Here is a 27258-nt window from a genome sequence, read left to right on the forward strand (position 1 = left end):
TAATTGTATTAAATATATTAGCAATACAATCCAAATTAGCAGCTCCCTCCCTCTCCCTGCACATTAATCCCTTCAGGATTAAAATTCACATACAAGTTGCAACACTGGAGCAGAGAATTGCATTGGGTAATCGCCAGTGGATTGCACATTCCAACAACAAAAAAACTGCAAAAAAAAGACATTTAAAACATATCTTAGTCATTCAGCAGCACACTTCCCTCCTCTCATCACTTCCCTTCGTTGCCCTCAGTTCCATCCTTTCCGCTGTTTCTGGTTTTTTGCCCTTATTTTGAGAGACTGACTGAGGGCATCACTTTCCGCCATCAGCCCTTTAGGCTGTGTGCAGGCAGCCAGATCTGCATCCAGCTTCTTTTGCCCACCGCCAGCTCCCACACTGGGAACATCTGCTCTGGGCAAAGCTCGTACACACCAGCTGCTCCCAAGCATCACCACAAGTGGTCATCCCCAGCCACCATCACTCAATTCTTCCAGCCCCACCTCGCCCGGTGCAATGGTGCAGGCGGGCGAGGTGTCTTCCTGTTGGGTTTTGGGGGTGAAGCCACAGGCCCTTATCCTATAAACATAGGTGGTGTTCGGCGGTGCTTGTGGGTTGTGGCAGAAAAGGGTGGAGCTGTGCAGTCACTGCTGGTTTGGGGTGGTTTGGGGCAGAGAGAGGGGAGGGAAATGCAGCCGAGGTGGTGATGGAATGGGTGTGATCCTGCTGGGGGCTGCACCGGGGAGCTGCGTGCCTCAGGGCCTTCGCTCAGAGATGTTTGTGTGGGAACATAATGGGTAAGCATGAACTTTTGCCATTGTGACCCCTTCATCCTGGATGACTCATGGATGAGATGGGGCAGATACATCACTCCAGGACTCTGGGATTTCCTGCCCAGTCTGATTGAATGGAGATATCACAGCCACTGGGTAGCTCCTACAAGGAGAGAGGTATTAGCCTGAGTTGTGGCTTTTGTGTAGAAAATCAAGAGTATGTTTTGCACATGATTTTTGTTTTGATGTTGAGGTCTGTTGATCTGTGTCTAGATTGTATCGCTCTTTTCATGCTGCTATTTGATGCATAATCAGTCTTCTTGGAAACATAAGGTTAAAGCTGCTCTATAGGAATATAGGAAATAAAAAAGACACAGATAAAAGTTGGGGTTTTTTTCTTAAATATACATCATTTTTTGAGCGAAGAAGATAAAGTGTGAGATGTTTTGCTAAAAGTCATGTTGGATATGACACCAGTGAGTTACCGGGTGTTCCTACATTTGGATACACCTGAACAAACCTTTCCATAAGACTATCACTGACTGGCAGATATCAGGGATAATGACAGCAAATGCTGCCCAGTTTCCAAAAACAGACCCCATGACATTAGCATGTTATGACATACAATGTACCCCATCAGACAGAACATCCTTTGTTATATTTAACTTATAACAGGCATCACTTGCCTTGGCAGTGTGGGTGTGAGGTTCAAATCGAGTGGGCAAATGGGCGCTGTTTGTCACCCGAGTCCTGTTGGGAGACAAATCTGTAGGGAATAGACAGCAACATGGTTCTCTATACCCTCTTTGCCTACAGGTGCTACAGGTTGGCTGGTAACCTCCTTGCCCTTCACAGACCAAGGGGAGAAAGGACTGAATTATGCCTTCTTCAAAGGCAGTGCTTTCCCCCACTGGAGGTGTTCTAGAAGACAGGGGACAACTCCACACCCTTGCCACAGGCCCCATGCTAGGGATACAACCTGACATGGAGAAATCATCTCATCCTCCCCACCTCCCTTTAAATTCCCACTGAAATACTGGAATTCATAGCTGTAAGACTGGCTGTATTTTTCCTTCACTGATCATTAATTTGTCAAAGTCAAAACAATACTAAATTAGAAAATAGATTCAGCACGGAGACTGCCAGCTTCCTTTAGCTTTATTTTGTTTACTTTTCATTTGTCTGCAGCCACTTCCTGGCTTTAGAAAATAGTGTTTTCTATGACTTGTAAAAAAAACTAGGTCAAATAATAAAAAAAAATGTTAATGGCAAGATCATAATTTTATGGCAAGTGATTAGAAAGATGTAAACAGAATATTATGCCTTTAGGATGTGTAACAACCATCCAGAATGACTTTCACAGGAAAAAGACATACCCAGAATTCTCAGGCAGCAAACTACAAAGGATAGTTAAATGGAAAATGAATCTGTTTGTGTATAGTTGCCCAAGAACCAAATATAATTTTCTATTAGATCTTTTAAAAATCACATTTTTTCATGCCTGTTTGCTTGCAGAGAGGACTGTTTAAATCAGTAGCAAATTGGTTAAGTGACAAACTTGATCAAAGCCTCATTATGCATGAAAATTTCATTTTGCTGGCTAGGGAATTGTGACAGGGAAGGTTTTGTGACTCTCTGTGTTTTCTTTGTGCTTCTCATGCAGCATAAAGGGAATTGCAAATTTCTAAAACCCCCATAGTGGGTATAGGGGAGCAGAGGATGCCAGCACCCTTGTGCATTGTCATCCAAGAGTGACAGCCCCTCTGACTCCAGCACTGTCCTCATTGCTGGGCCCACAGCAGGGTGAGTGTCAGGCCTGGGGTGGAGGGCTTTAAGGGTGGGAGAACATGTTTTTGCTATGCTGACAGGTCATTTTCTTTGGAGCTGATGCTAGCTGGTCCACATGACAGCCACCCCCTGGCTTCTCCAACCTGCACTGAAGCCAGAGAGAGTCACAGTTCAACAACCCCAAAAAGATAACACATAAGCTTAAGATTCAGTCCCAACTCCCCAGGGAGAAGCAAGGCAACACATTGATGCCACCAGCTTGCCTGTGTCAATGCAAAGTGCACAACATTTTGGGCAACATTTAGCGGTAGGAAAGAGCCACCCTCCCCAGGGTGGGAGGTATCCACAGAGCTTTGAGGTGCCTCCATCTCCCCCTTGATCTATGGCCAATCAGAAAATCTGGCCCAGGGCCTAAAAACACTTTTAAACTTGTGTCTCCTTATCTCTCCTAAAGAACTAGAATACTCTTTCCTGCCTCCCAAGAATTATGCAGAAATAAATCTTCTTGGATCTGCAGAATGCTTTGCTGACACTAATTGTATTATAAGAAAGAAACATTTATTTTTAATGGAACAGGACAGTTATTTTCAAAGAGCATGTTTGAAGGTCTGTTACTAAGATGAAAAAAGTACTCAAATTCAGTAAGAGGAGCAACATGACCTCTGCGTACTTACCATTGCTTTAGCAAGACCAAATCCTTCTCACTTTACTTCAGCTCATGCTAATCTCTGTGAGGGCTGCCTTTGCCAGCACTGAAGCTTATGAAGATGAGACCAGTTACACTGCCTAGATGCTGCTGCCAAACAGCTGGAAATTACTCATCTTCTCCCTCCATATCCATCCCCCCTCATCATGATACTGTCTGATGTCTTCTGTCCCATCCTTCTGTTCCCTGCCCTCAGTCCCCAGCCCACTGTCACTTGTTGGGACAGATGCAGAAGAGAACATTTCCCCCCTTAGAACCTAGACACAAAGCTCAATACCTTTGTTCCATCAGGGTTTTCATCACCTGGCTTGATAAAAAATAAGGGTTTCACCTTTCATCCCTGTGTACCAGCTGGCACCTACAAGTATGCCTGGGGTATTCCAAGGAGATGAAGGAATTGCCCAGCTCTCTCTGGTTTTACACCAAGTGACACACATCCTCTGCTCTGTGGCACTGTGGCACTGTGAGCTCTTGGACGTGCAATCTGCTTGATTCCTGCCAGCGTTCGTGACAAAGAAAAATTAGAACTGGATGATCAAGAAAAGAAAGTGTAGTGTGGGGCACATTCATTTTTAAATGGGTGAATTCTCCCAGGACACCAACTCTGCGCCAATTTTCAGCTCCATTGGAAATACGTAGATCAAATGTCCAACAGAGGGAAATGAATTGGCTGAGGTTGTAACTTTACACACACATTCTCTGAAGAAATACAATAGCTAGATTTCTAAGATTTCAACCTGACCATTGCAATGACAGTACTCAAATGAGAAAACAGAAAGGAAGAAAGGTGCTTCTTGCCACAGCTTTATCTTATGTGATCTCTGGTTACTGCTGATGAAAGAGAAGAAACCTGCTTTGCTTTAGAAAGCAAAGCAGACCCTTTCTGTAGCACCACCAAGTGGTTGAGCATCACTGGAAAAAAATCTGTCTGCAAAACCAGCCTCAGCAGTGCCTCACAGCAACATTTTCCAACTATTTTATGGTCTTGTAAGTGGTAAATACAATTTTCTGTCTGTAAAGATGGATGTAAACTGGGATTGGCATCACTGAAGCTGGCCAGAGTGTGCATGAAGATGGTATTAGGTGTGTTGAACTCAAAGTTGTCAGAAGACTGAGAAAACCTTAATGCTTATCTGGTTTATGTGTGAGTGAGCAGATGTCTTGAGCTGTGAAAACCAGGACTGGGATGTATTAAGAGTGCTACAGGCACAGAGTGAGAGACGAGTCTTTCTTTGAGAGGTTATTTTCCACTGGGAAATGGTATCTGGAATCAGTGGTAGGCAAGATCATGCAACACCTTTTTTAGCAGAGTTTACTTTTCTTCTCCTGAAAAAAAAAAAAAAAGTCTCTGTGAATTTATAAATCAGATTTGAACAATTATGAAGGGTGTATGATCACAAATAAATATGGGGGGTGATTCCTGCTGCCATGAAAGGCTCCTGATATAAAATTGCCCTTTGCCAGTGATAAGTGATCAGAGAAACTCTTTCATATGTCATAAGCTGTTGCTGCTCTACCTTTAGGGTTGCTACTAAAGGAGGGTTCCTTTGCCTTGAGTCTTCTTATGATGGAAAGAGGCCTATAACAGCTTAGTTGCTCAGGCTCATCCCCACTACAAAGAGACTTCCAGGGAAAGGGATTTCCTGGGATGTCCCTTGTAAAACCTGGCTCCCAACACAGTCCTCAGGAGCAAAGCATCTGCCTTAGGAGCCCAAGCCACTGGCATTGTCCTGGTCACAGGTTTTTTTTGAACCCACAAATCTGACTCATGGAAAGACTAAAAGTACTGCTCCTGGGGCCAGATTATCAGGCTGTATCTGTGTAAAACAGATTTCATCAGGTTTGAATGCAGGAGCAAAACCATTGTGTCTCTGGTGATTAGCCTTAGAAAGGCACGTGGTATAATTCTCCTCTCAGCTATCATGTCCCCCTTTAATTGCTGCGTTCATCAGCTGTGGGTGTCAGTAGGTCTCAGTCCATGATCCCCACTCATTTTCTGGCCAGAAAGCAGGACACTGAGGCTTGTGTTCATCGCTGACCTTTTGCAGTGCCACAGCAGCATTAGCTGCTTCTATCTCCAGGAATGGCAGGGACCAAAGGTATCTCTGCCCTTCAGGGGGGTTGCCCAAGTGAAAAGAGCCCCAGGAGGAATAAAAAGCAACCTTCTTCTGTACCAGCTAATGCTTCTGTAATTAAAAAAGCAGGTGCTCAGTGGCCATTCAGTTTGCCTGCCTGCAAACTTGCAACACAGCCAGAGATGCCTGAGGTGCCGCTGTTTGGAAAAGCAGCAGAAGGACTCAGCATTCCTAATGACAGAGATATGTTTTCAAAAATACATTTCTTAGCATGACAGGATAAGATGAAAGGGACCTGAGGTGAAGCTTTGCATGGCTCCATTTCAAAAACAGCAGCTGCCAGTGGTATGTTATTGGACTCATCCTCCAGTACGATACTGCAGATAAATAATGGGAATGTTTTTATTTGAAGAGAAGCACCAACAGACCAGGACCCATCATAAGCAGGCTTGTGAGAGCTCAGTGTGGTTTTCAGAGGAGGTGATAATGCATGGCTGCCAGTGTTCAGGAGCAGTGGCTGTTCAGCACTCCTGAAAAGAAGGGCAGATTGATCCTGAGGGAAGATAGATAAATTGAGGCAAAACACATGGCAGAATCTAATTTCCGAGGGGTTATTATAATCATTAATTACTCTTTGCATTTGTGCATGTGTGTCCATGATACACCTAACAGCAGCATTCATATATGAATGTATAAAAACAATATCTACATACCCATCTGTATGTACAAATGCATGCTCACATTGCTTTTACAGCTATAGTAGGGATCCTGTCAACACTAGCCATCAATATTAAAAGCCTTTTTATGTTTATCTTGATGCTTGAGGATCTAAAAGTCAAAGTTCACAAGGAGTTGAAATATTGTTCCCGTATAACTTTAAAAATATAATGACAGCAGAGCACAGCATTATGTTCAAGCTGAAGTCAAGCTGACAGTTTTAGTACAGAGCTGGACACCCCATTGTAGCTCAGGCCATCTGCATGCACACTACACTTAAAATGGAAAAAGGCCTCTGGGGAAAATGGACCAAATTCACTGTGTGTACAAGCAGGCATGATCCTTTGAGGTCTGTGGAATGCATTTGTTTACACCAGTAATGGATTTAATCCAGAGACTGTTGTTCCTTACGAGACCTCACTTTTCTTTGTTTTTATGCCAGTGTAATTCCACTTTGGTAGGAATAATACTAATTTATATACGTGGTGAAAATTTTTATTTTTGCTTTTCAGCACAGATGGTGGATGACAACTTTCACAGCCTGTTTCCTTTCCTAGCCTACTGTAATTTTTCTGCAGGTGCTGTTCCTCTGATTTTTTACATGTACTTCAGATTTGCATAGTCTCAAACAGAAGGCAACCAGGTGTTCAGTGCCCACATCCAATACCTGCTGCTTAGAGTGATTGGTTTTCCCCAGTGCATATCCTATTCCTGATGCTAATGATTGCCATGTTGCCTTCACCAGCATTTCCCTCCTGCCTCTGTCACAACCACCACCATTCCAGACAGAGAGGGCTGCCTCCCCCAGAAGTTTATTAATGCTGCTTGTTAATTGCCTGAAGACTGGAGACAGAGGGGTTTCACATGCATGAGGCATCTCTTCCATGTGGGTTGGTTGGATAACCTGATTTTCCCCGGAGAAACAGCTCGCAGTTAATAACGTGGGCCGTGTCAATAAAACTAGGCACAAAACAAAAGAATGCAGGGAGCAGAGAGCATTGTAGAGCATCAGAGCCAAAGTAAAGGGCTTGATATTTAGCAGCCAGGAGTGTAGACCAGAATGAAAATAATTTGGACTCTCCCTATGATGCAGTTAGTAAAAGTATTCATCTCTCCCTGCCTCTTTTACTGTCAGACTTTGTGTCTCTGGACTTAACTTTGCACCAAGTGCCACCAAAAGCAATTTCCTCTTCTAAAGTTTTTTAGCTTTTGCATTCCTGAGGATCAGTGGCAGAATAGGTGAACAGATCTGCACTGTTGACTTTATACAGGCTACTTTAAAGAGACCAGGGCAGAAAAGGCTACCTAAGCATCACACCGAGGGTGTGGTAGGAGAGGTTAAAGTACAAGCTGCCTTTCCTAAAAGCCTGTCCTGTCACCAACTGATGTAATTTCCCCTGATAGCTCGAGCATTAGCCCTCTCCTCGGTTTAAAAACGAGTCCCCGAGGAGCCTAAATGAAAGATGCCGGTACAAAAGTGCAGGGCCTGACCTCTCGCAGCTGCACCGGGGCTAATACTGATTCATTGTGCTGCTCCGTGTTACAGTCCAAGGGCAGAACAAGGGCCAGGGGAGGGCTACGGAGGCATTTCAGGCTCCTGCTTAGCTCATTCATAGACACCTGGTGTCCCGCCTCCTACTCACGCTTCGGTGCATCCCACCCCTATTGTGTAGAAAATCCACTCCTTTAGAGATCTGAGCTGCTTGGGCTGGACAAAGACCAAAATTAAATCCACAGCTGCCCAGGAAGAGGCTTTCTCTGTCAGGGGTTATTATCGAGGATGTGTGATGAGAGAGCAGAGCGGGGAACTCCCTTCGCCTCTGTCAGTTCCAGTTACAGGTTTGGATGGGTGCGTTTGCACATGTTTTTCTTGCTTCACGTAAACGACACAGGCCCCTCTGTAGCTGGTGTGGACTGTCGTGCCTCCACTGACCCAGTTTAGCTCCAGAGCTTTAGAAGAGGTTTGTGACCTGCTGCACTCACCACATTTGGCTGGACAGCACTCCGTTTGCTGCCTGCAGGAAACACTCGGTGTCATGGAGCAGTGAGGCCAAAATACCCTCATGGCAACTCCTTCACCCTCAATGAAGTTGCATCAAGGGTAAATTTGAATTGACAAAAGCCAGCTCCTATTCTCACTTACCCTAGACAGAACCTGGAATGGCACCATTAGTGCCCAGGGAGTTATTTTGAATCTACGAGGGCACAAGCATGAGCAGAATCTGGCACCAAGTTTAAAGGAGCAAAACAAAGAGAGGTTTATGTCAAACAGGAACAGCAGCAGGTGGCACGTATAGGCTATATAGTCCCAAGTTCTGGAATTAAAAGAAATATAATAAAAAACCTTTGTGGTTACTAAATATGTTTTATTCTTGAATCCCCTGTAGAACTGATCCGTCCCACAGCTTATAAAAATAGATGCAACAGGTGTTAGTTTGAAGACTTCTGTGCTTCATATTAAGGGCACTCATGAAAAGTTTATGTTCAGTGAAACTTGGAGGAGAATTACTGTGGAGGGGGATTACTGTGGAAAAAATTCTGCCCTGCTACACTGAGAACATCTGGAGCCATTGACCAGGGGAATTTAAATCTACATCTCAAAAGCTTTGCATATCTGATCACCATTCCTGCTATCTCTGTCTAAATAGCCTCATGCTGACAACCTGACCTATTTAGTTAGTGGCTGCTTCTTCTGTTTTCTCCATCTCATTTCCTTCTGGTCTCTATGTCTCATTTCTTTCAGGGTAATGACGATGAGTGTTGTTATCTGATTCTTCTCTTCATTTTCCTCTTTAATCTGATGTGTTTCCTGTGTTTTCTTTGGGCACATCAACCTACATTGCAGACCTGTAAGACAACCAATGATAAGGTTGCCTTGGGACTGACTAGCTAGGCTGCAGCATGGGGCTGTGAACATTATGCAAAGAACAAGGTATGGAGCTGAGAGTGGGATTTCACAGCTACTGTGAGGAATTGGGTGACTGAATCCCATTAAGGCTGCAGTGAGGTTTGGCAACCTTGCTCTTCCTGGCCACCTTTGAAGAAGGCTCAGCAGAAAGCTGAAGCCTAAATCTTGCATGAAGCAAGAGACAAGGTTACTCCCACAGGACTTGAGTAGTGTTCATTGCTATTGCAGTACCTGAGCTGCATGCTGTGGAAGGATCCCCTGGCACAACTCTTGTTATCCTATATAAGGATATGAGGGAATGTAAGGAAAAATTAGAGCATTTTAGGCATTGTCAGAAGATATTTTCAAAATGTTAAAGATCTGTACAGGCAAATAGCTAGAAAGGTAACTGGACTTGGGAAGGCTAGTATCAATACAAGACTTTGTATTGACATTTATACAGAAAGTTTAGTAGACAGAAGCTAGCTTCCCTATGTATTGCTAGGGCAGCAAACAGGAAATTATGCCCCACTTTGAGAACACTATGGCATTTGGGAAGCAAGAGGGAGTTAATCAACATGTCCAGCTCAAAGACAGGCACTGCCACACCTGTTCTACCCAACATCTTCAGCAATAGTTCTTGTCTTATTATGGAATTGTTTTACCTTTAAAGTCCATTTACATGTCAGAGTGATGAGAGAGGGCTCTGATCTCAACAAAACAAGCTGCAGAATTAGGGGCTTCAGTGATACACATTGTCCTAAGGGTGCCACCGTTTTCCTTTGCCATCTGCTGCAAAAGCAGTGCAGGAGGGTGAGCAGGCACTGATGAAGCTCTGCACTCTGCTGTAACCAAGGGCCCTGGGAAGGTGTCCCACACAGCTTTTTACTCACAGGCATTTAACATCCTGACACAATAACAGCATCGTAACAATGTGCTGCTTTCTTCTTGTTTGTAAGTATGCAAGAGTTGCTTTGGTTAGTAAAAACCCTACTTTAAAATGGTTTCATTTTGACTTTGAAAAGAGTAAGTGGAGTTGAACTGCCTTGAAATACAGCATTTGTTTTTGTCAAATGCTCCTATTGAAAGGAGCAGGAGAAGGCTGGGAAAGAACAAACAGACCCCACAGATCCCTACCAAGAGTTATTATAAGGCAGAGCAGTATTAAGATTCCCCACAAGCCCAGGACTCATATTAAAGAAAACGTTTTAAATAAACTTACTGATAGAACCTACATTAAAGATATGCCAAAACACCCAACCTTTTCCTTGATAACTGCACAGGAGACGCAAAAATACAGCCAGACAGAGGTTTCATTTTCAGAAATGTGCAAATAAGATCAAAATGTACAGGAAGAATTTCAGCTACACCTAAAATGTTGCTGTTATTTTTGAAAGCAGGTTAATTGGTGGTCTTGAGCCTTTCACTGCACTTTGGATCTTTCCCCGGAGGGAATTTTCTTTAACTGCAAGGATTCACTCTACCACATATACTGGAAACAATGTGAGAAAAGGATTTCTTCCAGCGGTAAAAACATTTCAGCAAGCACACTGATGAGGAATGTCTGGGATTCAAATACAGGGAAACCCATAGCTGATAGCCTGGAACTGAGGGAGATGTAACAAGGCAACTTAAAAAAAAAAAAAGAAAGAAAAAAGAAAGTTAATTACAAACATGTGTAAAGCATAAGGCAAGAAAAAGAAAACAGAGAAAGAATGGCAAGGATCCCATGGCAAAGTGACCGGTGGTGAGCTGTCATGCCCAAAGCCACAGGATGAGGCCCACAGCATTTATTGCTCACTGGAAGTAATTTTTCAAGTCAAGGAGCAATACTTCTCCAACATAAATGAAAAATTCCAGTCAGCAGAGGGTAACTGAAGCCCTCTTAAAACAAAAGTATCATTGAAGAGAGACTAATAAATCACCCAGTGACTAGATTTTTTCATTTGTACTGAAGACCTCCACTCTCAAATCTGGTCCCTGTGTCAAGCCCTTCCCTGTGATATTAACAAAGCACTTCAGGATGTGTTTATCTTTACTCAGTACAAACTTCAGAGGGACTTTGAATCGGGAATCAGCACTTTGGCTAGGAGTTTTGACTTGCTGCTGGGAGACTTAGCTGCTAGCCTGAGCCCTCAAGCCTCCCTTTGCCTGTATGAACCCATAGTAATTCCCTGCTTCTGCTTTCTGAAATGCAGACTGGGAGAGAGGGAAAGAAAGAAAGAAGCTCCTCTGGGTTTATCTGCACAAGTCTGTAGTTAACCTCACTCCTAAAGCACAGGCTTTTGCCCAAATGCTTTAGAGAATAAAGGAAGTTTGGGCTCACACTCAAGGTACAATGTAGCTGCACCCTCCAAAACTCTCTTCCCTTTTGCAGGCAGCAGTACTGAGGTGAGCAGGATTCACCTGGTGATGGACATTTCCATGTTGTGCTCTTGATTCCTTTTTGCAGGAATCAAGTGCTGATCTCTAGATTCAGCCATCATCCCAATACAAATTTATCTCCAGATTTTGTGCAGGAAATGTTGAAATTAGTGCTGTGTTTAAATAGTTCAGGCAAAAATACAAACACTGAACTTCACTCATTACGCTACATATTTTCTCAATTCTCTTTTGCCAATGCAAGAAAGCACACTTAGTCCTGAATGTGGATTGTGCTGTGAAGTCTGTAAGAACTTAGATTTATTTCACTGCTCTTCAGGAGGAGGAGAACTTTTTGTTAAGGTGACATGAAAAAAAATTTGAAAGGAAAAATAAACAGCACTCCAAAAACTCTTTTTAATAGATGTGCTTCTTTTTATAGTTCAAATACTTTCACAAACAGGGATTTTGCTCTGTGCAACCATTTGAAACAGAAGCTCTGTTACTGAATTAATTTTATAGGTAAAGTAGTAAATTATACCAGTTCTAATGAATGTGAAACATTAAACCTAAGGAAACTGAAGAGCTTTGTGAAGGCAAGTGAAAGCAAATCAGGATCTGAACAAAGGACAAAGTGATAGGGCTCTTGGATAGATTCAGCCTTTACTCCATCTGTTTGAGGTTTGGGGCAGACCTGGCTCATAAGCAAGAGAATCAGTACATGTGCTGCAAGGGGCAGGTCCCAAAGATGTCATATGAGACCCATAATTCTCTGCTAAAAGTACTTGCAGATCATCCACAACAACAGCAAAATCACATGTCAGTAGTAATTGCCCAAACCAGAAGAGAATGCAGCTCCTCACCCTACCCTTGGTTGTTCCCGTGGACTTTGGGGAAAATACATTAATTCTAGGCAGTTCTAACATGGGATTCCTGTTTTGGATTTATGGTGCTACCAGCACTTCTGGAGCACTTAGTTGCAAAGCTTAAAGTCCTTGATCTTACTCCTTGACCTGAATCAAAAACTATTTTTGAGGGTTATATTTAACAAATAACACCACTATCTATTGCCAACTTCATTATAAGTATTCCTTACATACTAAAAGAATGCAGAGAAGAAAGAGAAGATTCTTTGCCTTGGGAAGATTTATAAACTAATAAAGCTCCCCAAACACTGGAAAATATATAGTGGGAGGCTGGAAAGCAGCAGGCATCTATTCTGTTTGGTACTTCTTCACCTTCTCCTCTCCCTGTGCCACACACACACTACTCCAATGACCACAGAAGTCAACAGAGAAGGATCTATCTATGTCCATTGGCCTTGAATCATGTCCCAGGAAAAATTCCACAAGAGACAGGAGAGGATGCAGAAACACCTGAAAGTTATAAAAATGTCACAGGTGCCATGGTTGCCACCAGCCATGTGGACTGGTGTCTGTCTCTGCTGTGTGCCTCACTGCTTTAGCACACCTCCTCTGTCCCTCTCTGTTCTTTGGTTGCTCAGCTCCTTTGGTCAGACCTTTGGTCTGCTGTCTGACTGCACAGTGGATGGAAGGAGCAGTGACACAAAGGACAACTGGAGCCTGCACCCTCACTTCCTACAGCACCACAGCTTCTTTTTACCCCATGTTGTTACCAGCTAACCCAAATGTCCTTGTGTGATAATACACTCTGAAAGGTCTACAATGTCTCTCAGCCTGACTTAATCAAAGGAAGTTCTTCTGAACGCAAAGGAGGCCAGGAGGAGTCACCCTGCTATCTCTACAGCTGCTGTGGCTTTAAAACTACAGTGACTTAGGGGGTACCAGGCTTCCTCCAGTAGGGTCCCCAAACTGCAGTCACTGAGAGGCTGTGACATTCTTTTGGGATACTGTAATGCAGTTTGATCCATGAATGCATTCAGCTACAGAGGTATTTTGCATGGCTCTAAGAGGTTATTATCACCTCAGTTAATTATACATAAGGATTCAGACTCTGGCAAAGCTTAATTATCCTTCCATCAATCTCAAGGTCACAAAAGCTTAGTAGGGCTATTATTAGCAATACAAATATCTCCTTTCTGAATGGAAAAGCTGCTCTTTTTCATGCATATCTTATTTTAAAATGCTAAACACATTAGATAGAACCAAGAAACCACCTTGAGAATGTGCAATCCTCAATGGATGTGCTAAGACCAATACCATTTTTAGACGTGAATGTACAATATTAAAGATCTGATATAGGGATGAGGCAAAAATTATCAGAATGGGGTGCTTGAAACACACATTTAATCCTAAAAAATATGCCCTTGGGAGAGTGGTTTGGTGCCTGGAGCATTCCAGTGGACAGGTGCCTAAATAAATCTTTTCATCCAGCACCTGTTTGAACCTCTGGGCCCTGGTGTTATATGCATGATGTAGAAATAACAACAGTTGCATTCACTCAGGGCACACATTCAGATCAATCAATGTCCCTTTTGTTTCTGTCTGTGAGGGCTGTGATGGCATCTCTGAAGGCATCAGCTGAACATGTACCAGGTAGCTGCTCTGTCTGAAACTCCAGGCGGCTGGAAACAACAGCATGGAGAAGGCTGTCCCTCAGTGAAGAGCCTACTGGTGAGCATTGGGCTATCTACATTGTTAATCTTTTTGAACAGAAATAGTCAATAAACATGCCCTGAGGCCCAGCCTGCTTGCCCAGCACCACAAACCCTATTTCTTTAATCCATATACCACATAAGCCAGTACTAGCTCCTCTGATAATGTTCCTACAGTGCTTTGTCTAGACTCTGAGAAGGGATCTTGAAAAAGGAGATCCTCCCTTCAGGATGGGAAGATTTGTTAGCTATTAGGTATTCTGGTAAGTAACTCTGATGCACTCATAGGAAAGAATTTTTTTAACTTGAGGTGTTGGAAATTATTGTTGGGCATATTACACATTTACAATGTGGCTTTGGGTGAAGTGTTTTGGCCTAAATCTTGTACCAGGAAAGAAAAGGGGAATGTAGCTACTGACTTGAGTGGGACCTGGATCAGGACCGTTGTCACTCTGTATAAGTTTTCCAGCGGGGTGGAAATTTTCTTTTGACCATACTGTTTCAATTTACAGACTTTGCACACTGGCTGAACAGACTAGAGGTAGTCTGCTGCCCTTCCCAGGTCTCTGGCTCACAGGCACACCACCTTGCAGGTTGGATCTCACTCCCTTGCAAAAGCATTTTGAGTTTCCAGGGCAGGGAATTATTTGGTTCAGTAAGGTTTTTTTGGCCTGAGTGACACCAAAGCGTGAACTATTCCAACACACTCTGGGAACTGCAAAGTTTTTGTTTTACCTGCCACTGACAAGGATATCAATTCCTATGTTTAGATCACATCTCTTGCAGTGCTCTCTCTAAACAAGTAGCTCTTCAGTGGCTCTCATCTTAAGGCATGGTTTTGCTTGTGACTTCAGATTTTTACTGTAAATCAATTAAAATCTAAGCATAATAGTCTGTATCCCCCAACTATGTATATACAGTTGAGAAGTTTGGTGAAAAGGGAGAAATGAGAGCAAAAGAAAAAATTGTCAGAACTTCAGAAGTCAGAGCAATAAAAAAATTCAGAAGTTTCAAGGTAACCCTGATTATTTCTCCACTTGTTATGTTTTCCATCCTTACTCATAACTCTAGGATTCTATCCCAACCCCAGCCTAAGCAGTATTGACAGGAAAGGATTATGCACTGGAATTTGACATATTTACATCTAGAGAGTGCCAAAGCAAAATCTTTCTGAGTGGAACAAAGCCGCCCTTATTTGAACTAGCTTCTTCCTCTAGAATTGCAGATGAACACCAGGGTGAAGCACAGGAGGAGTTAATTGTGTAATAAGTGTTTCCTCAAAACTATATGTATTTTTTTTTTCAAAACAGGATACACAGTAAAATGAGAAATTGTTTCTTTGGCTTTTATTTCTCTCACAGTGAAACAGGAATCACTTGAGAAGAGCTTTGTCCCCTTCATGCTAAGCAGAGCATCTAGTAGCATCATCTTGGAAAAGATTTTGAGATGTACTATTTGCAAATCTGTGGCAACCAAGGGAACACCTACTCCATAAGCAAAAAAATCAGAGTTCAGGGATGTCTTTGTCTGAGGTCTAGCAGGCTACAACTGTGATGCTGTCTTAACTCTGAATAGCTCTGGGGTTTAGTATTTGCATTATAAATGCAGGAATTATCAAGCTCTGCTCACATAAAAAGATTTCCAAGTTCTTTCACTTTCCAAGCGCATGAGCAAGCACTGACTCTGGAGAAATTACATTATATTGGGAGCTTGCAATGGATTGTACACTAGAGACTCTGGAGAGATTTTCTTGTGTGAACAAGGACAAAATACACTTTTTGTTTGGGTGTCCAAGGCAGAATTTCCCTTTGAGCATCCTTGGTCAGCGTTAGACTAAATGGGTTCTTGGCAAGGGAATCCCTTTTTTTGCTGTTTGACCTCATGCCAAGATTTACAAATAGCTGTTCAAAAAGTCCTGAATGTAAATATTCTGAACAAGCATGTCTGACATTGGTGAATATCTGCACTTGGCTAGTGGAGGATGACAATGACCAAAATACATGCAGGAAGGCCAGGGTAGCAATAATGTACGAGTACTCAGAGGAGCAACAGGGATTAGCATCTCACAGTGCTAAGTACCACATAGCACTGATATTAAACCCAAAAGAGATACAGCTTCCCCCTCCCTAAACAGGTATAAACCAAGCAAGTGATGGCACGACAAATGGGCCAGGGACCAGTTATTAGCAAAATGACAAAACTGGGCAGAATAAGCGGCAGTTGCTTCTCGAATCAGCTCCGCAGTGGATGAAGGATTTTTCGGGGCGACGGAGAGCATTAAACAGGGCACACGGGCCGGTGCCGCGGCGGGACCCGAGAAAGGAGGGAGGGGAAGCGGGGGGGAGCCTGGCGCCTGTCCTTTGCCAGCTGGATGTGCCTGGGCGGACATGTTCCCGGCCCCTGTCCCCGGAGGGAATCCCTGCGGGCAGGGCAGACGGACAGACGGACGGACAGACGGACGGACAGACGGACGGACGGACGGACGGACGGGCTGGCGCAGAGCCCGTGCCGCTGCCGCGCCGCCGCCACCGGGGGGCGCCCGGCGCCGCCGCCCCGCTCCGCGCCCTCAGCCCCGGGGAGCGGGGAGCGCTCGTCCTTGCCTGCGCTCCTCCTTCCCTGCCAGCCTGCCTTGCCCTCCGCTTGTCCGCGTCTCAACAGCCCCGTTCGCTACGTCTCTCCTCCTGCAACATCTCGCCTCCCATCGTCGCCGCCGTTCTCCTGGGGAGTCGCTCCAGCCCAGCCGCTCCTTTCCTGCAGGGCTCCAAACTGCACAGAGAGCACCCTTGGCAAGCGGAAGGGCCACGCTGGATGTTTTCTGGCTGCTGGGGTGTTTGTACATCTCAGACAGACTTTTTTCCCGCAGACATTTAATCTCTCTGCAGCTTTGTTTAAGGTACCAGTTGAGCTATGTCAAAAAAAGGTAGTAAAAACACTAAATCACTAATCCATGCTTTAATGAAACTTCCAACGCACACATTTAGACCACCAGATGCCCTTCTCAGTAATTTAGCTCAAGGCAGTGGTTGAATTCCCGCTGGGAGAAGTTCCTGCAGCAGCCCAAGATTTATCTCCATCACATTTGCCAGCGTAGCCCTTTCAAGAGTGATCAAGTCCATAGTGCCTTAATGAAATGGTTTCTCCATTTATGAGAGCCGAAAATGAAAGCAAGAGTTAATGAACAGGCCCGATCAATACCACATCAATCAGGTAAGACAATTTATGGTGAAATTTGTTACTGTAACAGCATGTTACTGATGAACTCCCAGTAGTATAAAGGAACACTGGCAACACACTCTGTCTTGCTGAAGACCTTCTCCACTGCTTCATTACGAAGTTGAAGAATGACAGTAAAGAGCAGCATTAGGTCTGTGAGCATTTATGAGGAAATTAGGAAATGTTTTTATTGGATGAAAATGTCAAACAAGACATAAAAGCTGAGCCACCAGCCTGCCGAGGAATCCTTGTCTCTGTGCCTGCCTCCAGACATCTTATTATTTACAGAGAATTATTATTCTCACTTAGTGAAATAAATAATTTCAATAGCTTGCCATAAAAATTCAGTTACTAGAAGTGTAATTAGTAATTCTTTGTTTAATTTTTGATATCAAATACAGCCCAGCTGCACTGCTGGCTTTAACAGCCCAAGTTCCAACATCATGCAGCTACTATAAAGTCACTGCATGCTGTCAGGCAGCTTGCTGCCAACAGGTTATCTCAAATATCTTTACACAGAAGAGCTTGGGTGCTCACCTGCTTTGTCAAGTACGTGTAGTTTAATTAAAGAGTTATGACCCATTTCTGTGACTTTGGCCTCAGGAATTGCCAGGATCTGATGATGCTCATACTCCTGAAATTACCCTTTCCCAAACTTTTGAAAGGCAGATATCCATCATGAGAATAGTATCAGTTGATGGGCCTAACAATCCAGCATTCCAAGCTAAGCAAAAGGAGCAGCCACTGTGGAAATATCACACAGGTTCTTTCTACACATTATTTCTGTCCTACAAGCTTTGGGCACTGAGGAAGTCTTACAGAGGCCTTGCTGGCAGTGTCTGGCACAGAACTCACTCATGGCACAGATCAGGTATTTCACACTTTATGATCACCTTCTCGGGCTCCAGTCTGCTGGTCAACAGCAACACCTTGATGCGACTCAAACCCTGCTTCCAAGACTTGGTTTGTAACCACAGCAGGCAAAAGTGCCTCGACATTTCCCCATGGAAGCCGAGAACAAGTACAGGGCTGCAGCACATCCGGTGTGTTTCCCCAAGCCCTTCCCTGTACCCCACTGGAAGCACCCTGGGAAATACAATAAGCAAGCAGCAACCAAAAAAAAGGTGCAAAGAATATTCCAAATGTTTATTATGTATTAAAAATACTGCAAATAAGCCATACAGTTCATTTCACAGTAACCTAAACAACATTGTTCAAGAACTTGAGAAGTCAACAAAGAACAGTGCAGTTCCAACAGTGACAACAGTTACCTTAATGCCATGGCTCCCTCTTTCTCTGACAGCAATTCTTTCCCGTTTACAGCAGGAACAACACTGGATATGGTTCAGTATCCTATTTACCTAGGAGAACTCCTTTTCACTTGTGCTGTTCCCGTTTCTGGGAGGTGCTATTTCTAGGAATTTTTTATCTAACACAGTCGAGGATCTGTCTGGTCCAGGCTGAAGTGGGCATGATGCCCATGGCCTATTTCCAAGGTATCCGTGTGCAGACTTCTTTACCAATTATTTGGATAAAGTTGAAAAGTAAACTCAAAAAGGAGGGATATTAGAAATCCTTTCCAAAAAGACAGAAAACCAAAGAAGCTTCACAAGAAAGCAGTTTTTAGAAGACCATCTACAGAATTATGACACCTTTTCCTCACTCTCCTAGAAGGTTCCTTTGCTACCAATGCCCCAGCCAGACACCTGGTGACAAAAATAGTGACAAGAATCAGGTGCCAAGTCCTGAATGCGTAAGAAGAGTTCAGGTCACTGTCAGCTGTGTGAAAACTTGGAAATGTATATGCCATAGAAGCAATTCTGCTGATTTCATGGTGATTTTCCCTCTTGTGTGTTTTGGAGTGTATTATTGCTGTTGATAGCATGCTTGTTATACATGGAACACAACAGGTACAATTTTGGTCCTTCTCTTTCCTCAAATTTGTGGTGATTTTTACAGAAAAACCCCTTATCAAAGACCAAATTTTAGATCTTTTCAAGGAAGACACAGCCTAATCATGTAAACAGTCTAAAAATATGGCAAAAATATTACAGTACCCTCTTGAAATTAATCCAGTCCTTCAGATGTCCCTTCTAAGCACTGATCTTCTGCACCAGCAGCTGAAGAGGCTGGCAAAGAAGCATGTGATCATGAAGAATGAATCTCCTAGGCCTTAGCCCCAGGCAGTGCCACTTACCTCAGACCTTGTTAGTTCCTTGGTACAGATTAAGGTCTAAGAAATACACTGCAGCTCAGCTGACCCTTGGTAAACTGACCACACATCTGAGTCCCAAACTGCAGAAACAGATGAGGTGCTCCACACTTGCACCACTCAAGTTCACTGCAGCAAACAGTTTAAGATAGTTTGTTTCTTAAACCCAAATATACCAGTAAAATCCTCGGTGAGTGCAGCAGTATGCTTTGGGTCCCAGAACAGCTGTAGCCCTTCTCCCTTCTGTGTGGGATTTCTAGTGTCAGTGTGAAACACCTTCATGCCATTAAATATGTGCCCATGCTAACGAGGCTGTAGTGCCTCAGTTACACCACTACACTTAACAGTGGTACAACTTCATAGAGAAGATGAGCCCTTAACAAACTCAACCCCCAACTAAACTCGTGTTTTCTTAAAACAAAACTTAAGGGAAAGAAAAATCCAAACAACAAAAACTCCAAAAACACTACACGGAAATGAAATAAAGGAAATAAGCAGAACTGTCTCTATTATTAAAGTATTCTTATTCTCTTTGGAGGTATCAAATTGCTTTTAAAAAGAGTAAAAAACGGGGCATACAAAAGCTATTTTCCTTAACCCATTATTTGCCCAAGGAGCACCACTGCCTAAACTTTTTCATGTATTTTTTCTACTTTCACGAACAACCTTTCCAGATCATTCCTCAGGTCATCTATTGAGCTCTTCACAGACTCCAAGTTGTTCTCATTATTCTCAATTTTCACCGAATAGGCAACTAAACTATCCACTGCAGTTCTTATCATTTTCAAATCAGAATCAACCTGGCTAACAGAAGATCTCAGTTCATCTACAGAGCCTTCCATAGAAGAAAATTTTTCAAGGTAGCCTTGAGAATGTGCTTGACCTGCCTGATGATTGCCTTGATCCAACAAAGTACTAATTTGTTTCTGGATATCCTGGAGAGCACCAGAGGATGGCAAGCCACTGATGCTTCTCCTTAAGTTTTCCATGTCGTTGTACAGTGAAGTCTGTGCTTCACCTAGATTTTTCAGAGCATCTGTGACTGAAGTTACGTCTGTATTTGAGAGTCCCTGAAGAGTGGTAATGCTTTGTTCTAGGGTATTGAGCTTATTCTCATACTCTGCCTCCTTAGAAAGGAAAGATTCCAACTTTTCACTGTTTTGAGCAGCAACAGACGCTAGAGACTCTAGGCTGTCTTCTATGTGCCTCAATCGAGATTCCAGTCCTCCATTGCTCTTCCCAAAGGTTTCTAATGCTTTCCTGAAGAGTTCATTATCTTCCCATTTGTTGAGGTTGGCTTTAACTTGCAGTAAATCTTCATCAAGTCTTTTAATGTCACTAGGGAGCTGCATAATAGAACCCTCAGCTCTCAGAACTTTCTCTTGTAAAGCTTTTAATGAAAGGTGTTCAGTGTCTGCAGCCTCTTTGAACTTCTCATGTTCTTGTTTGAGGTTGACTAACTCTTTCACTTCAGTGTACACATCAGACTCCATGGAGTCTATTGTACTCTTCAAGGTCTCTATGTCCTTTTCTTTCATTTTCATGGATGCTTGCATTTCATCAAAAGCATCTTTTAGCACCTTAATTTCGTGTTTATACACATCTGCCTGTTCTAGTGAACCAACCTTTGCTTTCATATTATTGATTTCATCTTGGCTCCTTTGCTGGACTTCAGTGAATACAGCAATGTTATCATTTATAGACTTGGTCAGCTCTGTTAGTCTCTCTTCCACTGTGTTTTCCAGAGATGTGAAGTCTCGTTCCCTTGCATCCTTCACCATGTGAATGCCATCAGACAAGTCTTTCAAAATTTCATTTTGCAGCTTCTGAAGCACTTCACTGATCCGGTTTATTTCACTCTCCCCTTGTTTAACAGCCTTCTCGCTCACCTCCTGCTTCTGCTGAACAATTTTCATCATGGATTCAAATTCTCCAAATGTGGTTTGAAGAGAACGTACCTAGGCCAGAAACACACATGGTTAATACCAGCTATTTCATCCTTTTTTGTCCAAGATCCTTATAGCCCTTGTTACCAGACGAAACGATTACCTTGCAATCCTTCATGTGCCATACCTGAAGTGACACAGTGGCACACAGATATAGGAGGCACAAAAGCCCCAGCATCCTGAGCCTTCCAGCTCTATAGTACCTACACCTTCTGATAAGGGTCCTCGGCCTCACTGACCTGCCACTCATGATCCAGGAAATCTGTGGCAGTGAAAAAGGATCCCTGGTCTCCAGAATTTGCATGCAGACCCCCAAACCATCCCTCCCCTACAGGATTCCTGGTTCTAAAGACCACAAGTCTTTAGAAAAAGGAGGGAGAGGGGAAAAAACCAAACCAAAAGAATATCTGGCATCAACTTCTGAATATAGAAAAGCTGGGATTAGATTTTATCAGTCAAGAATACCAAAGAGCAATTCCTGATCATGAAAAAGAAGTTTCACAGTAGACAACAAAGAGCAACAGGAAAAATTAGGGGGAGAGGAGAGCTGGGATGGGCCAAGGAATGGAAATAGTAATCATGACATTTTGCTGCTCCTAGGGACCAAGAGAAACACAAGAGATTCGGGTTTTTTTGCTAACTATTTTTTAAGATTAGAAAAAATTAGGAAGTCTTTAATGTTCTAAATAGTTAGCAGCTTGTTTTTCCCACTCCTGCATACACCCACACAGTCACAGTGAGCAGAGCGCATGTATGTACACACAGAGAACAAAAGCACAGCAGCTGCCAAGGGCCTGCCTTGCATCTAGCTCAGGTTAACAGAAAGTTCCTACCACTGCATCAGGTACACTATTAAACCTCCCAATTACAAAAACTATCTTTACAACTGGTTTTAGTAGTAGCCAGAGGGAAAAGGTCAAGGGGTGAGGGGCTGTCACGTTCATTTACTCTCACATTTATAGGTAAGATCCAGGCCAGGGAAGCACACAATACTTAATTTTGAGGCCAAGCAGAGCATCAGTCTTAAGACTGTGGAGAAATCTTTTTGTGCATGTGTGGGTTGTACTTTCTTAAACTTAGTAAAGCAATGTAAAAACTCCCACTGGCTGCAAGAGGAATCCATCAAACAGAAAATACCTCAAGGCTTTGGCAGGATGGCAAGTGCTGAGTAATGCATGTTGCCTTGCCTCACACTACTCCCTGTGTCTGAGGGGTACATTAATCAGCCATGCCACATGGGCTGCCATGTTTACTGATTAGATACACAGCTGGAGGGGTGGTTTTTTCTATAAATAGAAAGAAATATATTTTATATGGTTTTAGAAAGAAATGCACAGAGCTGCTTTTTTTTTATTATTCTTTTCAACTGAAGCAGGCCCCAGCAGTTCCCTGACTGACTCTGAACCTAGACATTATTTTCAAAATACCTAACAGACACCCTAATTAGAAATTAAGTTATTTCTATGCATTTTTGCAGATCCCTGGCCAATCCTCCTTAGTTTTGAAAGTATACACAGTACAAGGATTGTAGAGTTTGGCCATGAGACTTGCCCTTGCTTTGACAGATCCCTGCAGTTTGAAGAATACCCATTAAGATCACTTATTTTCTTCCTCTTCAGCAAGAAGGTTTCTACTGTCTTTACTTTCCCGACACTTGTATTCTCTAGAGCTCCCATAGGAAATTAGAAATTACCTAAGGGGAAGGGTTGGAGAAGGTAATACTGCCATACACATTGCAGCTGGGCACCTGTCATTAGACTGACTTACCAACCTCGTTTTCATTGCATCTTAGCTGTCATTCATTCTGATTATTTCCACAGAGAGAAGAGAGCTTTTTCTGTATCACTATAAATGGAGGTCAGAAATCTAACAGGATAACACAGGAAAATTCTCCTCCCCCTCCTTTTACAGTGACACATTTCAACCAAACCACCAAATTAATATTTGCAAGTAACTATCTTTTTAGTCTAAGCAATCAGAAATAGCCACAACTCTCCAGAGGGCTGAGCCTCTGCAACTGTATGACTCATAGAGATGGATCCCACCTCACTCCACTGCATTCAGGCAATGTTCATGGTGTAAGTTGAAGCTATTCCCCATCTGGGCCAGCCACTTGAAGATCAGAGAGCTCTGATATAATAAAATGGACTGGGGTCTTCAAATTATACCAGCTTCTAATCTGATTTGTCCTAACCAAAAGCCACCAAGACTCAAAGCACTACCCTTGCACAAATGACCTTGGCCTCTCTGAGAACGGTGCTATGTAAAAGACTAAACCTCCACATAATTTCCTTTCTCTTCGATGTGTAAAGCAGATGGGTTTATATAATGCTTACTCCTGACAGAAGCTCTCTGCAGTCAGACGAAGGGCAAAGCAACACAGCAGCCTCTGCTGATGGCACTCTAAGAGTACAGCACAGGATCCTGCATCTTTGTAAAGCAATGAAATACAGCCTGCTCTCCTCTCCCTCAAGTACCTTTCTGTGCCACCAAACCAGAGCAACTGAAATTTCCACGGGTTACATCGAAACCCTGTGATCTTTCCCCCACCTTTAACAGCCATCTGCTATCACAGGCAAGTAAGTTTCAGTTGTCTTTGAAACCAATTATTTATAAACTTCTGTTATATACTCCTCTCCTAGAATACGAACACATACTTTCAATTTTCTGCAATGACATGAAGATGGGAGGCAGTAAATTGTCCCCATCCTTTGATTAGAAGGGCTTATACATTGCATGTACATCTGAGTTCTATACTCATGTACTGTAGTTTTACATCTTGCCACTGCAATTTCTTCCTTCTTACAAGCAGTCTACAAAAATGGCTTAAAACCCAGTAAAAAGCAACAACTTTTGCTAGTTCAAATCACTGTCCTGTCATCAGTGAGTAAAGCCCTCAGGATTTAAAATTAGCTTCAGACACAGCCCTATAGCCCTGAAGTTTATAACTCTTCTCCCTCACTGACATGAATTTTCCTTTTCCTCCTTGTTGTATGGGACAGGAAACACCAAGAGTGACAATATAATCTCCACATGTTCAGGCCACTGTGTTTCTGGAAGCATCACTGAACAGCCAGGAGATCTCTGCCAGTGCCTGTCCCCCACTGCCAGCCCAGGTCCAAGCTCGCGGGGAATACAGGGAATCTGAATGGTCTGCCATGCAGAAAGCAGTCAAGCTGAGACAAGAATTTCCTTTTCTTTGATCTGACTCACTCATAACTTTACATACTGTCTTCCAACCAATTAACCTACTCCTGGGAAACGAGTTTAATTGTATGTTGATGATATGCCATCACAGATGCCATTTTTAAAGGTTTCAGGCACCCTAGGACGTATCCAAGTGGATACTGCTATTTGTACAACTATAGCTGGGAGGCTAATAAGGGTCAGAGTGAAAAAAAGAAATGAGAGAAATGAGCATTTATTTCATTTCATTTGAGCCACATCCTGTACCAGCAACTTCACAGTTTTTCCATGATCCTGGACTATCTTAGACACTGCCTTGGACACTGCGAGCCTCACTCCCTTGGCCAGAGACTGCGGCAGGAACGTGGGAGGCAGGGTACTGCAGCAGTGTTTCTGGCACAGGCACTGTTGTTCGGCGAAGCTCACAGGGGTTTTGTTTTCTAGAGCGTGGGGACGCTGAGGCAGGATCCTGCCCCATTCTGACGGCGCTGCCACCCCATGTCCCTTGGCGTGCACACCTGCCTACTCAGGCAGCGACGAGCGGCTCGTTCGCCCCGCTAGGTTAAGTGATTTGAAGATGCAGAACCAGGGGCAGCAGCTCCTTCGGAACGGCAGCTCCGCACCGCTGCCGACACGGAACGCAGCGCTTCCCATAAAATGGCTTCAGGCACAGGCCCTGGAAAAGCCAGCTGGGGGCTGCGGCCACCGCCGCGGGGTCCCGGCCCGCCCCGTCCCGCCCAGCTCTGCGCTGCCTGGCAGGGATTTCTCGCAGCTCTGGGGCCACGTTTGCAGGCACGGGGAATACCGCGGCCCTGACTCCATCCGCCCCTATAATGCCATGAAAGCATCTTTGAGGGAGCGCGGAAGAGGAGGGGAAGCCAACGGGACACGTTCGCTTTTCCGCAAGCCAGGCCACCCGAGAGCTGCACAGCCCCTTATTTAAGGGGCGAATCCCCGCGCCCGCCCCCCTGCACGGGCGGCTGCTGCCCCCCGGCCCGCCGAGCAGCACCGAGCGCCCCGACGGTCCCCAGCCCGCCCGGCGCCGCGCTACCTTCTGCACCACGGCGTCCAGGGTGGCGGCCAGCTCCTGCCGCTGCCGGCCCGAGGCCTCAACCTCCCGGGCGCTCCGCCCGACCTCCTCCTGCAGCTGCAGCATGTACCAGCCGGCGGGCAGCGCGGCGCCCAGCACCACCGCGGCGCTCAGCAGCATCGCCCAGCTACGGCGGGGGCCGCCGCCGGAGCGGCCCCCCCCGCCGGCCCTGCCGCCCCGGCCGTGCCCCGCCGCCGCCGGCTTCTTTACCGGCAGCTCCTCGGCGCCGCCGGGCTGCGCGCCCTTCTCGTTGGCGGCGGGCGGGCTGCCCCCCTTAGTGCCCCGGTGCTTGGCGGCCGACATGGCGGGACGCCGCCGCCGCCGCCGTACGCAGAGCGGGAGCAGCGGGAGTAGGCGAAGGAGAGAGACAGAGAGGATGGAGGGAAGGCGGAGGCGCCGGCCCGGGCCGCGCCACGCTCCCCGCCCCGCCCCGGCGCCCGCCCCGGGGAGCCGCCACGCACACGGGGATGGGCCGCGTCCCTGCCGGGGGGCAGACGTGGCGCGCAGGGCACAGCCCCATCCCCTGGGGAGCGATGGGACCGGGAAGTGGCGGGCGGGGCGGAGAGGAGAGGAAGCGTCGGCCCAGATCTGCGATTAGAAACCTTCTCCCGACCCTGTGTGGGGGTCTCGGAGCGGGGAGCGCTCTCCAGCCTCCGGCGCAGGGCGTCCCCCGATCCAGACAAGTCCCTTTGCCAGTTTTTGGCCCCGCGCTTAAAGTTTTGGTTGTTTCTGGATTCTGCCTCACGCACCTTCTGTTTTGCTTGGTTGTGATTTAGGCTGGAATAGCTGCAGCAAGCTCCGGAATGACTGAGAGAAAGGCATGGAGAGAAAGTTATTTTCTCCATCCGCAACCCCTCTCCCCAACCCATTTCTAGTGCCTGCAGAGCAGAGACTTGGCATCGGGCTGGTCCCTGGGGACCCGGCAGCTGCTGCCCTGGCTGGCAGGAGCGCTCCAGGCCCCAGGCAAGCCCCTCTGAGGTCACGGACGGCTTTGTCCGAGATGGAGAGGCCAGGAGCTCAGCACCGAGTGTGCCCAAAGAGCCTTTCCGCTCCGAGCATGCTTCTTTGCCTCCCCATGCCGACATGAGCCTGCTGCCTTCATCTTCCCCACAGAGCTGGCACAAGACGGGAAAGAACAGGCTGTGGAGGCCTTCCTTCCCCTGTGCCGCGGGCTCCAGCTGGAGATTGAGGCACTGAATGTATCTGTTTCTCTATTTGATTACAACAAGAAATTTTGTCTTGGAAGACCTTGTCTTTTTGTCTTTCCTTTGATTACAGTATATTCTTCCTTTACAAATATATATACATAAAAAAATAAATTTTATGTTGAGTGTTACATAGAAACAATGAATCGTAAAGTCAGCAGGATCACAGCCTCTGATGTCAGCCTGTCAAATACAGTTCCACCTCTGCCAAGGCTTAGGATGAACTGAACAGTTAAGTCTATACATGATGTTCTAGTAACTACTAGAATAGGTGATAAGAGGAGAATTTATAGTGAATTGTCTCAGGCATTTTGTTAGCACAATTCTATCAAACGCACAGACCTGAGAAGATGTTGGAGTGACTGCGGGTTATGGGCACCACAACAGAACTTACTGACCCTAACAAGTAACAGAGAGCTTGCACAGGGTCAGGAGGTTGTCTTAAATATATCCCAGAGGTGGCTGAAGATGGTATGAGGGGGCTTGCACTTAAGCAGTTGAGGAAGTCGCAGAATAATCTGTTTTCCTC

The 27258-nt window shown here is 44.9% G+C and overlaps 1 protein-coding gene across 1 annotated transcript; it reads right to left on the reverse strand.

Annotated features, from left to right (window-relative positions):
* Positions 1-18209: 18209 nt before the first annotated feature.
* On the reverse strand, positions 18210-25906 carry CKAP4 (cytoskeleton associated protein 4). The gene is made up of 2 exons (XM_005527530.3): positions 25486-25906; positions 18210-21260 (listed from the first exon to the last, which is right to left on the reverse strand). Exons 1-2 carry the CDS (start codon positions 25825-25827, stop codon positions 19929-19931), a joined length of 1674 nt encoding a protein of 557 aa, XP_005527587.3. The 5' UTR covers positions 25828-25906; the 3' UTR covers positions 18210-19928.
* Positions 25907-27258: the final 1352 nt, after the last annotated feature.

The sequence above is a fragment of the Pseudopodoces humilis genome, chromosome 5 (assembly GCF_049639895.1).
Source record: "Pseudopodoces humilis isolate 2021_Gansu_Grassland_sample_001 chromosome 5, ASM4963989v1, whole genome shotgun sequence".
Classification (NCBI taxonomy): domain Eukaryota; kingdom Metazoa; phylum Chordata; class Aves; order Passeriformes; family Paridae; genus Pseudopodoces; species Pseudopodoces humilis.

Excerpts from the sequence above, each read along its gene's own strand:
- CKAP4 (XM_005527530.3), bottom strand. The coding sequence starts at position 25,827 with ATGTCGGCCGCCAAGCACCGGGGCACTAAGGGGGGCAGCCCGCCCGCC. Across the intron at positions 21,261-25,485 it reads TGGACGCCGTGGTGCAGAAG|GTACGTTCTCTTCAAACCAC; the intron begins GTAGCGCGGCGC and ends TTTCTGGCCTAG.